Consider the following 13,938-nt stretch of genomic DNA (forward strand, 5'->3'; position numbering starts at 1 on the left):
AATTAAGTCCCTAGACGATCTAAAATCAACAACAACAGTTTTCATCCTCTGATGATAGTCGTATAGAAGCGTTTCAGTAACAGGTTGCATGTATAATTGCGTATTGTTTACCAAATTAATAGAATAAATAAACGATGTATTTGCACACGTGTGACCTATATGACAGCATGTACGAGTATCAACATCTACGTAGCAATCGCTACGTCCTTGGCGTTATTCTGAGACTTATCAACTCACCAAAATATTTACCAGTTCTTAAAACGTAGCCCACGCAGCAAATGAAAATCCGTTTCATTAATTTGTTTGACTTTGATAAAGTTTGGCGATATTAATTAATCGTGATAAAGGCTAATGGTACTCGACTGCTAATTATACGCGTAGGTAACTTTCTACTAAGTATTTACTTACGAATATAATATTCCAAAATCGTATGTTTAATAATTCACAAAATTACCCCAGTCGCATAGTCGTTTACTTTAATAAATATTGCTGGTTCATATTTTTTGTTTTATTTATCAATTTGTTTTGGTTTCAGATGTGATGTCGACACGTCTTGCGAGAGGACTTATATCGCATGGATCGGAATGCTTTCATCGTCAAACCCTCGATGACAAGGCGTGACGGCTGGCAACCGGACATCCAACATGGCGAACGTCACAGACGCATTCTGTGTGCCAGGCGCCACAAACTTCAACAAGGCTTATAGCCGGTTACACGGCTACATCGCTTTGGTCATCTGCGTTGTCGGATCAGCGACCAACTCTATCAACATTGCAGTACTCAGCCGCCGCGAGATGACCAGCACGACTAACTCCATTCTCACCGGCCTCGCCTTCGCGGATCTTTTGGTCATGCTCGAATATATACCCTACGTGATACACATGAATATCAAAATCGGCCCCCAAATCAATCAGAATACTTACACGTGGGCCGTTTTTGTCTACTTCCATTCCATCTTCAGTCAGACTTTCCACACAATATCGATCTGGTTGACAGTGACGCTTGCAGTGTGGAGGTATATCGCTATCGCTTACCCTCAAAAAAACCGGACTTGGTGTAGCAAGAAAAACACTACTACTGCCATAGTGAGCGCGTATGTAATTTGCCCGTTTCTTTGTCTTCCTATTTATTTCGCAATGAATATAGTGCCAAGTGAAGTGACGCAACACAACAATTCCGAGTTCGCAGAGGACTTGGCTCTGCCAGAAAATCGGACCGTTTACGTGTTAGAAATGTCTAAGAACGTACAATTCGTTACAGCTGTTATGTGGATATACAGTGTAATATTAAAACTTGTACCTAGTATAGCGTTATCAATTCTAAGTTTGTGTCTAATTTCAAAATTGACTATCACGGAAAGAAGAAGGCAGATACTTTTGAAACGTTCGACCGTGGGACCAAACGAGGTACGTACCTAATTATTCCTTATAAACATCTCAAACCAAACTTTAAGTTTACTAAAAAATTTCAAAATTGACAAGCTACATAAATAAATAAACATATGTGGTGTAGAGAGGTTTATTTATTATTAACTCATCTGATATGCTATTTAAACCATAAGCTAAGCAAACCCCAAGACAGTAATTATTCAACTTTAAATATTTTTGGGAGTAAGGTATTTATATATATATATATATATAACATTAAACTTGAAACATAGGTGCTTTGGATTTGCATGATGATCATAAACCTATTTGATTGTGAAGATGATCAAGTAATATTGTTATTTATCTTATCAAAAATAGTTATTACTTACATTCTATGAAGTGACTTGCTTTTCCCCGTGACTTCGTCTGCGTGGAATTAGTGACAGCAGCTAAAGTAGGTATAGCGCCTGGATAATGTTAATAATAGCAATAAATCAATTCGCGCATTGCTCACTTCAATTATTAGGCAATTCACTAACTCTTTCAATTCCACCCCCTTTGCACTCTCTTCAGGGATGATTTCCGACATAAAAAGTATCCTATGTCCTTCCCCGGAACTCAAACTATCTCTATACCAAATTTCAAAATCGGATAAATCGGTTCAGCAGCTTAAGCGTGAAGAGGTAACAGACAGACATAATATAATATTAATTAGTATATAACGTATAAATTAGTATTTTAGTATTAGTATGGATAGTATGGTTTTACATTTAAGAACCAGATTTGCTAAAATCCCGTTTCAAGCCAATTAGACTTGTAAATAAATCTCAATACAATTTATCTTAAGCCGCTGTACTCAGCTGAATTACGACCTTATTATGCAAGTGAATTTAGCTTAAAAGTTTATTAGCTGGAGTAAGACTTAAGTAGCGAAGCGATACAGAGTGTAGATAGATAGGTACTTAAACGTGTTAAGGAGTTTCAGCATGAATAATTCGTATAAGTTACCTCAAGTTACTACAAGCTAATCCCTAGTCTTGGTTTGTAAAAACACAGCAACTAAATGCATCTATTTTGCTTGCCTCTTATTCAAAATGTAAAGTTGATCGTTTACCTCATAGAAATTTTGGTACCTATCCGGTTTCATTTAGAAGAACAGAGAGGCAGAGGAAGCCAATATATTGACCAGGCCAAAGAGAAAATTAATGTAGTGACGTATCAGGAACTCAAAACAGTGGCAGAGAAAAGAACGGAATGGCGAATACTCCACCGACAAGAGCTAGGCTCTTAAGAACAATGATGATGATGATGATGATCCGGTTTCATGCGTCATACAGGGGATAAAATCGAATTTGTAAAAATTGTGTTAGCAGCACTTAAAAAATCTAAGCTGCTTTTAAACAAACACTGATTAGAAAATGATTATGCACACATGGAGTCTCAATTACTGATCATCATTTGTTGTTAAGGTTTCGACACGTCCAAGTAAAAATAATATTGAACCACTTCAATACATACTGAAATTTCCCACACAATGATATTAATAATCACAATGGTAATGGTATTACAGTCGCATCAGTAGAGTCGGAAACAGCTAACAATTTTCAGAGCAGCCTCAAAACATAGAGACACTTAATTAGCTGTGCAAAATTTCCCGCAAGCAGATTTGGCCTAATTAAATGATAAAAAAATCTACCAAACACATTTCAAAATCCGCCTTAATTTGGTAAATTCCATTATTTATTATAATAGCGGATGGCGCTGGAGCTAATATACGGCGTTGCATGAACAAGAGATTTCCTGGCAGGATTGGTCCTTAGGACCCTGGGATGGATTCAAGAAGTGGAGCCACCGAGATTTTTGATGTAAATATTAAGGGGGGGGGGGGGGGGGGCTCTCAACTTGATCTTGATATCTGTATCATTTAAGCTACTAGGTCAAGTTTGGTATCGTTTCCGTATAAATCGGGGGTGCCGAATTCATTTCTGATATCATAATGACACCATTCCGAAGTAAAAACACATAAAATATGAAAAAAATACTTTTTTTAAAATTCCTCTTCACGCTTAAACTGCTGAACCAATTAGTTAAAATTTGGTACAGAGATAGTTTGAGTCCCAGGGAATAACATAGCATACTTTTAATTTCAATAATCATCCCTTAAGGGTGTGAAAAGGGAGGAGGAAATTTGTATAGGGATTCAATAACCGCTGAACCGATTTAGATAAAATTTGGTATAGAGATAGTTTGAGTACCGGGGAAGAACATAGGATAGCTATTATTAAAAAAAAACCTTAAAAATGAAAGGTAAGGTGTAGGATTGTATGGGAAATCTATAAACACTGAACCGATTTCGATGAAATCTATGTCTACATCTTTGATTTACTTGAAAATGATACTAAACATGACTTAGAACCTAAACTTAAAAAAATATTAACCTCAAACGTCGCAGACGCTTAAAAACCTTTTTTTGCTCTGAGCAAACACAACTATTGTGTTAGGAGGCAATGTATATAATACCACAAAAGTAACAATTTTTTAAGACACCTATTTGTCATGTCCCTTTAGACAGATCATTTATCCATTTTGAGACAGTTTCATAATCACATTGTTCTACCTTCAATGTTGTCAAAAATAGATATAAAACTAATTTGTAGCACTAAACGGTGTGTTTCATCGCAATTTCTGTGACAGCATAATATATCGTGGCTACCGGGCTTAATTAGCTTTGTAAGACTTAAGGAACAATCGAGCCAAGCAGCGTCGCCTGAGACGGTTACATATCAGAATACCGAAAATCGATTTACCTAATGTTGAATCACCTATGCTCGTTTCACCTATTTTTTTAAATACCTAATGATCAATTAACCTAAGCTCATAACACCTAATGAACGAATTACCTATTGCACGTTTCACCTACAATTGGTTTACCTACGCTCAGAATACCTATGCTCGATTCACCTAAAGTTGAAACACCTAATACTCGAAATACCTAAAGCTAATATACCTAATACACGAAACACCTAATGTTGATATACCTAATGCACGAAATACCTAAACTCGGTATACCTAATGATCGAATTGCCTAAAGTTAACATACCTACTGCACGAATTACCTAAAGTCGGTATACCTAATGATCGAATTACCTAAAGTTAACATACCTAATGAACGAAATACCTAAATTCGATACACCTAATGCACGAAATACCTGAAGTCGATGCACTTAATGAACGAAATATGTACCTAAAATAAAAAATATAATTATTGTTTAGTAGAATATTACTAGGACATACAACATTTAGTATACATTTTTTAGCCAAATCATTCAATTGGCTAACTATTTTTTATTATAATATAAGGTCTAGTCATTTGCCAGAGTCAAGATAGGTGCGACGACGAGTAAAGCGAGGAGGAGCGTGTTAGGTTAACTGCGACCAAACAGTGCCAAAATCGACTTTTATTTCATCGTCATGATGTTAACTTACAAAAATTAAGTTTGATAAGATAGAATAAGATAACTAATTTTGTATCAGACTTACAAAATCATTCTACTACCTAAAAAGTAGCGTTTCAAAAAGTGTATTTTTAAGTTGTTATCGGAACAAACTATTTCTACTGTAAGATTGGGAAATCATACGAATTATTGGGTGGAATTGCCACTTGATCATTCGGCAAAATGATATGAATTTTGTTCTAGGTATATAGACTTTAGGTATTCCGTGCATTAGGCATATCGACATTAGGTAATTCGTGCAGGAAGTATATCAACTTTAGGTATTTCGTGCGATAGGTTTAACAGTTTTAGGTATTTCGTCCATTACGTAAATCAAGTTTAGGTACATCGTTCATTAGGTATATCAGCTTTAGGTGTATCGTCCATTAGGTATATCAGCTATAGGTGATTCGTGCATTAGGTATAATAGCTTTAGGTGAAACGTGCAATAGGTAAAACGTGCATTAGGTGTTTCATCCATTAGGTGTTTCGTCCATTAGGTTATTTGAGCTTAGGTATTATAAACTTAGGTCAGTCAATGTTTAGGTAAAATGATCGATAGGTAATTTAAAAATAGGTGAATCAAGCATAGGTGATTCAACATTAGGTAAATCAGTTTTCGGTATTCTGATATGTAACCCCCCTGAGACAAACTTGCATACTGCTCAATACATTTCTGCACTTACTTACCGCAGTATACATAGTTAGTCGGTTAATAAGAGAAGTTCTGTCACAAGGGTTGACAAATTATAATACACACAACGCTAGTAATTTGAAAACATGTACTTAAACATTATATAAAATATTTTTTTGTTTAGGTGTATAGTTTTAAATCAACCATTATGTTTCAAATTGGCCGGACACACTGCCGTGTCCCTAAATACTTATTTGTAACATAGTTAGGTTAGGTATCATGTTTATTTTTTCTATATGCTAGAATAAAACACTTATTTTTCACCATTAGAGTGGACACCGGGAATCTGTCTCACTCAAATTTGATTCAATTGTCTTATAGTCTAAGCTACAAACAAGGTATTTTTACCCTCATCTGTTATAAATTCAGAACAAAAAACTACTTTAAGTAGATAAATATAAAAGTACTTAGAAATTGCATAGGTTATCTTTCAATGGGTTGTTTCATTCCAAGGGAGAGAAAAAGGGAGTGCAAAATACATGCATGCATGCATGCATGCTTAATTTACATTACTGGCTTCTTCCATAATTATTTTCTTGACGCGTTATATTACATGTCATGGATAAAAAACATATAAATTAAAAAAAATAATCTAACGTTAATCATTGCGGGAAATTTTTAAGAAACATTTTTCACTTCGCCTTTTTCCCACTTAGTATGGGATTTGACTAAACAACCTAGTTATGTCCAACTTCTCAATGGATACATTATCTTAAATCCGATCGAGGTCTAAATTAACATGATGGTAGAAATTCATGAAACAGATCTCTTACTATAAAGGATATCATGTAGGTACGGTTGGTTTGGCTCCGTACACAACTCCTAAGGGACCGGAACACTATTTTCTCGGCAGTAGGAAAGATATAAATACTTAATACTTTGAGTGTTTACCTACCAAATAATTATGCACTTGATTCTGAACACACATGACGTGAAACCATGAAAATCGAAGGGGGCCGATTTTTGAAATTCTACCACTCGATTTCGTGTATTTCGTTAAATGATATCTCCACTACTAGGTGTTTAAATTCTACTAAAAGAATTGAAATCGAGTGGTCAATACCACTAGATTCCAAATTCCGATAGCTCGTATTTCAAAAATTAGCATTTCGCCGTTTTCTACCGATTTTCGAGTGACGAAATCGAGCGATCGAAATTCAAAAATCTGCCCCCAGAATCGTTTTCACTCGCATTGATCGTGTTTACGAGGAAATACAGACAACTGGAACGAATCCCATTTGGATTTGGACTTGCAATTTCCATAACTGGATTAGATTAGAGTCTTATCCCACGTATTGGGGAAGTGAAAGTTATCATAGCCCATCATTACACTTTAGCGCGCTTATACATCATAGATATATGGTTGTAAAAGCACTAACAATTATTTTTGAATTATTTTTATGAATATTTAAACTAAGACCACCTGCCAGAAAACTAATTAATATTGTTGCTTATTCAATCATGACATTGCTCAATGAATGAAGGCAGATTTTGTAACTGAAACTGCCAAGCGTCTGCGGTGGGTTGCTAAATTGTTGCTAGTAGGTATAGCCAGGTCCAATTTGCATGTTGCGTAAGGAGCGATAGGCCTCGCCATGCCTTGGACCGTTTAATAATTCAGGAGCTGCCTTCAACTACACTAATCGAATTTAAAATCTGCCAAGTCCCAGAGAGATCCCTCTGGGCGTCATTAGAGACACAAGTAAAGCGCTTTTGTCATTAACTAAATGCTATACCTATAAAAGGAATGCAAAAAAATAATAAGACGTTCCTGGCCCCCGTCAATGTCAATTTATGAATTCAAGCGCCCGGTGATTGAGTGGAAACAATGGCGCGCTAATAGAAATTTTCATGATGGACGGATATTTCAATGGAGGCAAGCCAGGCCTTCAATTTACGCTGATTCTTTTTGATTCGTCTCTTTTCGTCTCGTTTGGTAAGATTTGGGCAACTGTTCTGAATATTAACATATATTAGGTACAATCATTACATGTAATTTGTGTCTACTTGTATAAGATTTTTGTCCTTTGTCTTTCATAGAAGTGGTTCAAAAATTAAGGCGTAATTCCGATAGCGGTAGTCGATGATATCCACAGACCTCTCATGTTTGCTTATATCCGAAGGTGCTGTTGATCGACGATGCTTTGGCAGACGTCCATTAGACGGTACATCGTGGGCGATAACGAGCAGATGTCTTTCAAAGCCAAATTACCGCCGCTTTAATATTAATCAAATCAAAGTAAATGTCCCTTTAGTCGATTTAAACCCCAATTAAATCTGTTTTTACCAGCGGTGCATGTAGGTTTACGAAGACGTAAACATGCGGTCAATATTCGCATTACAGAGTGGCTTTAGGTACTTATTCCAAGGTTAAATTGTATATGATCCTAGATTCTCTATAACAGTAATTTATCTTTTGGATTATGAGACTTGGTACCTAATTAATGAACTATATTTATCACTGGCTTGACGACATCATGTTGAGTATTTAAAACTTTTGACAGAATTTATTAAAGTACTGCGTACTTATCTTTATTAAGATTTTCCTGAACGAAAATAAATGGCTTTTATTTTATTATCAATGATATAAATGCGGTGATTATATTTAACAAGATGAGTTTATCATTAAGGTGGTTCGATTTTTATACATTATTACTACATAGTTTTTTCGCATTTATCTACTTTCGAATATTCGTTTGCGCTAAATTAATAATCGTGAATTTATTTTCGTGCTATTTTAAATAATAGTTGAAATCATATTTCACATACCTTTTCACCCCTTTCCATTACATTGCCCTAATTGTATACTAAAACATTACCTCGTTTATCCCAGGCTGAGAAGCAGTGCTTAGCAGAAGAGCCGTCGGCGCGGCGCTCGAGCCGCACGGACCGGACAACGCGGATGCTGCTGGCGGTACTGGGCCTGTTCCTCTCCACAGAGGTGCCTCAGGGCCTCCTGGGTCTAGCCAGTGCTCTCGCGCCCGACTTCTTCACTCACTGTTATGGAATGTTCGGTCAGTATTTATTTTGGCTAAGTAATTGAACTGGTTATAATTAAAAAACAGACATTTTTATCAATTTGGTTATACGAGAGTAAAATTATTAATGTTAAAAACCTAAATCAGGGGACCGGTTTTTCAATTCCGAGCGCGTTTCAGACAGATCGCATTAAAGGAAATTGGTAGTGACCGCGCCCGCTTCAACGCCGCAGCAGTAATGGCGCAACAGTAGATACCTAATGTAGCGACAATAGGTATCCGAAAGTCACCTTTAGAATCACTAAATAATTCCAACAAACAACGTATTACAAAAATCGACATAGTTATATTATGCTAGAATTCTGCCGACTGACCCTCATAAAACTTTATCTTGTATTTTCTTTGATCACTCGGCGGCGTTGTAAAAAGTGTTAATAAATTTGTTTTAACCTTAGTACCTACTTTTTGTACCAAGACTGACTGAACGACACCGTTCGTACGTTTCCGTGAAAATACGATGGAAAATAATTATGCACTATTAGGTACATCTGTATTTTTACGATCTACAAAAATATTACGCAATTTTTATTACGGTTAGATATGTAACATAATTAAATTTAAATGATATAAAATAACAGATTTCCAGTCTGCAAAAATACATTGATGTGTTTTCATGTTTTATTTATATATTCTTATTTGTTTATTTTGTTTATTTTCGTATGAATGAGAGTAAGTAGGTGGCTTGGGTACTTGCTTATTTATGTTGCCAGACTTTTATTATGAGGATATTTTGGTATTTTATTTTCGTCGTCGCGTTAAGACAGATATTATCTTTGAGACGGATGGTAATTTTATGTTATGAGTGACAGCTTATTTATTTAACCATGAACTCCCTTATGAAGCGTGTCAATGGTACCTACCTACATGTAAGTTTTTATACAGACAACATGGTCTGTCGCTGTTTACTAGTAGGAAACAAAGCAAATTATTTTGAATGGTATTTTTCAGTAGTCACACTACTACCTATATATACTAAATGTAAACATAAATAAACACGAATTAAGGTTTTTATTCCTACTCAAATCTATTAAACAATAAAAAGCCTTAAAATAGAAAATACAAACAAAATTAAAAACTAAGCTTAAAAATAAACTATAAATAGAAAATTTGCCCCAAATCGCCGTCTATTGGCAGCGTGCCCAGAAGGCTGGCAGCATTGCCACGTTGTATGGCAATGCTGATCCGCTGCGCTAGATATGACCCAGCCCTCTGGTAACGCGTCAACTCGACTAACCTGCGGCTACATTCGTTGAAAACTCTGTGGGCGCTTTCCCCCCAAGGCCCCATAGTCTCAACCCCAAACGGCTCAAATATGCAACCACTATTTATGGTTGCATACTTGCGCCGCTTGAGAAGCTCGGCCGAATTGGCAGCCGAGCCAGCCTTCACTGCAGTGCCGTGGAGATGGGACAGCGCTAGGGTATCGGCACAGGTTGCGTCCCAAACCAGCGGCCTTAGGTTTTTATTTGTTTTAGGTATGTAATATCTTTGTGAAAAAAATTGGCAGTGGTGGGTATTTAACTCATGTATTATCGATTATTAACCGAGTAAGCAAGAATAACGTATTATCTAAGCACTTGTACCGCCCTATTACGATTTAATACTAATTTACAAATATAAGAGCCTCGGTAGAGAGTACAGCGAGGAAATGCCGCCAACATCCTTGGTACAATGCCTCGAGGGCCTATTTTAGATTTAAGCTAGTTATTAATTATTTTTCGTAATACCACTGTAGGTATATACTTATTATCTTGTTTGTAAATTTCTTTTTTTATTTACAAAGCAAAATTTTGAAATGGTTAGTAAATTACAGCTTATCTAAGTAGAGCTAATATTCTTGTCTGACCCCGAGTAGAGAGATAAATGAACCGAGAACCGCAATATTGTCGACGAATTAAGCTCCCTGATGAATTATACCCCACTGGTAAAATCTCTCATTTGTGCACACTTAACTAACTTAACTCTCATCAACTTTTGAGTAATCTACCTCAAAACGAATAAGAGATTCGCAAATGTAAGATTATCTCAAAGTTATTAAGCCAGACGGTAAGGCAAACTCTGGTATATACTCGTAAGTATTCCTAACATTTGCAAAACTTCTTAATTGAGCTCGTCTGTACAAATATATCAATTCCCATTCTAAAGCCCGTATTAAGTTGCCGGAATCCATTCATGGAACAAAGTCCCGCGAGGGCTTATTGAGAGAGGAAAAAGATTACCTAATTTTACCCGGTCGATGTTATAATTATGCCACGGAAATTGAACTTTAATATTTACAAAGCAATCTTCCTATCGTTTAAAGTCCAATTATATATGCGGATGCCAAGCATCAATTACCATGTGTTTATCGAAGATCAAAGTACACACTTGCATAATAACCAAAATAGCTTAAGTTGATCCAACTCCGTTTCCCCGGAAGCCTCTGGCGAGGATCATTGCTCAAATTTTGTAGCAGCTTCGGCATGTTTCCCTAGTGTTCATTATCTTCCTGTTTTGTATGCTGCAAGGGTAAAACGTTGGCAATTTACTATGATAATAAATATTTTGAAACGTATACCTAATGATCCCATTTTATCTACTCCCTATAATTCCAATAATAGGATTATCTTTTCTGTTAGTGTTTTGTTGTCTCATGAAGTGATATGGTAAAAGCTTATAAGCAGAAACTAGTAGTAGATTAAAGGGATAAGTTCGCCTTTGTACTAATGACGAATGTTATTTTTCCTGTTTTGTTTTGTTTTTTGTACACTAAAGTGTTTTACTACTACTACTAGTGCATATTCAAGACACAACCTGCAATACAACACCGCGTTCCTCGCGAAAGTTTTGGCTATTTTTACCATTTTATAAAATCCGACTTTCCCAGTCGCTCATAAATGCACAAAAGTACAATTAAAGCATAAAAATAAATTTTATGCGTATTCTCATTTAATGGCACCATCTAGTTTAACATTTTAAAACCTCTTCTAAAAGTTTAAAATTATTTATTATGCTTTAAATCTACTTTTGTGACTATAACTGCGGTGAGACAAGATAAATTTTATGTCTTGTTATTATATTAGCAGTGGCAGTTTATCTTAAGCAAAAAAATAACAAGTATGCCAAAATATGGCTGATTGTGATAAAACCAAATACTAAGTAACTCTATAAATGTATAAACACTCAAATGCAAAAAATAAATAATTTGTATTTGAAAAATACAAAATGTAGTGCTGTTATATTTATTCTGTACCTTAAAAAACAAACCTCTATTAAAATATAATAATTCATATTTGGTGTACCTACATATGACGCTTCAAATCCCTTGCAGCATCCATTGTTTTGAGCTAAATTTAAAACACACGCAATTTATTTGAAATAATTTATGGCAATATGAATGATGCTTTACAGAATTTTTAGTAGGTACCTACTAGATATCTAAGCTTACTTTCTGAACAAAGAAAGTTACACACAATTAACAAAAAATTTATACCACATACATTTTACGGACAAGATAAATGATACATCATACAACCCACGAAAATTTCAAGAGAGCATTTTTATAAAATGCTTACAGGCCACACAAAGAAATATTACTGTTTCGTTCATTACAGATTATTTATTCTTTATTCAGGCAAACTAAGTACAAGTTTACAGCCAAGGCACTTATACCTACTGTTAATAGGTACATATATTGTCAGTATCATAAAATTACCTACATCTAGTACATTTCCTTACCACGACCACGGACTAGCAAGCGCAGCGTAGGACGTCCACCCACAAGATGGACGGACGACCTTGTTAAGGCCGCCGGAAGACGCTGGATGCGGATCGCTTCCAACCGGTACGAATGGAGGTCCAAGGGGGAGGGAGGCCTATGTTCAGCAGTGGACGTCTTATGGCTGAGATGATGATGATGACATTTCCTTACATAGACACACTTCTTTTTTCACTTCACCGCAGTCATATAATGTGTCTGCTTATACACGTAAATAGGTATGTTTATTTTCTAGCTCGTGTTTAATTATCAAAATACCATAAGGGCACACGGGGCCCGTGCCCAGAGCCCCATCCTCATGAAACCCCGAAGGACAGATAGTAACATTATATTTGATTACCTATAAAAAATAGGAGATCATGGTGAAAAATGTTAGTTTTATTGGCTTTCTTTACTTTCCAAAACGGTCCCAAATTCTTATGTGCCCAAGGGCCCAGCGGATACCACCATAGCAAAACTATTTTCCATAATACACGTTGATAGGTGGTACATCTACGCTGAAGGATAATTTGATTTGCTCGTCTCACGTCAATATTTTTTTCGTCTATCCGAGTTCTTTAGCAGCGAGCGAGACTCGAATATAATATTAAGAAATTTCGACCTTCTCATAGGAAAAAAATACCCATTCATTTGAGAAGGCAAATAATACGTTTGCAAATTTGGCTGGCTCTGTGGAAGAAGTTGCACACCTGGTACACAAAACACGATACTTTTGGACGTGTATAAAGTTATCGATAACATTTCACATCTAAAATTGAGTTTCGGGTTGAAATTTCGGTGTGGGATATGCGTAACATACCTTTCAGACTGTGGTATAAAATGTAAACTTTCAGAAGCTAAAATGGCTTGCGTGATGTTTTTCGCATACCGTAAAACGGGGTGAGTAGGTTTCGCGGGGAGAGTTGGTTTATGAATGGGGAGAGAAGGTTTGAGAGGGGGATGAGAAGCGATTTTAAGGCTACTGCTACAAAAATAATGTATTTCAATTTAAAATGGGGCTATAGTAATACGCATAATAAAAAAAAATCAATCCAACAATCTTCCAAAATCACCTTTGTATGAAAAACCCTCTCACCCCAAATACGAGGCACTACGGGGTGAGGTGTGTTTTCCTCTTTATCGTCAAAGTTATGAAATGGAACTACCCAAAATAAAATACAAACTAAAATACAAACGTCCGAACACTTATTATATACACCATTCAGTTTTCACATGTAAAAATAAAATTTTATCGAGGTTTGAAAGTCAAATTTCACCCAACTCACTCCATTTTACGGTACCTAAATTCCGTTTAATTTTACCCTAATGGCCTTTAGGTCACTGCTGCCATTACACTGGCCCAATATTACAGGCTTCTATGTTTCATTTTATCGAACTGAAATTTGAACATTGTCATAGTGACATTAACCCTTAATCAAACGGTACACTTTTTATGAGATTTTTGAAAACTAAGAATGGTTTTGAGGTAATTTGGGTGCGTAGATTACGAAAAAATATATTTAAAATAATTTTGTGGGGGGGAAAGGGGGGTTTTGCGGTGGGAAATAATTTCCCGTTATCCGTTACGGAATAGCAAAATTTTAATGAA

General features: G+C 35.8%; 1 protein-coding gene across 1 annotated transcript in view; it reads left to right on the forward strand.

The window, feature by feature from the left end:
- The first annotated feature begins 541 nt into the window (after positions 1-541).
- The window catches only part of LOC134665229 (G-protein coupled receptor dmsr-1-like), a 30,446-nt gene continuing 17,049 nt past the window's right edge, over positions 542-13,938 (forward strand). Inside the window, exons 1-2 of the mRNA XM_063522106.1 lie at positions 542-1,406; positions 8,389-8,569. Coding sequence (XP_063378176.1) covers positions 645-1,406; positions 8,389-8,569 — 943 coding nt within the window. The 5' untranslated portion in view covers positions 542-644. The remainder of the gene's footprint in view (positions 1,407-8,388; positions 8,570-13,938) is intronic.

This window comes from Cydia fagiglandana, chromosome 6, assembly GCF_963556715.1.
Source record: "Cydia fagiglandana chromosome 6, ilCydFagi1.1, whole genome shotgun sequence".
NCBI lineage: Eukaryota > Metazoa > Arthropoda > Insecta > Lepidoptera > Tortricidae > Cydia > Cydia fagiglandana.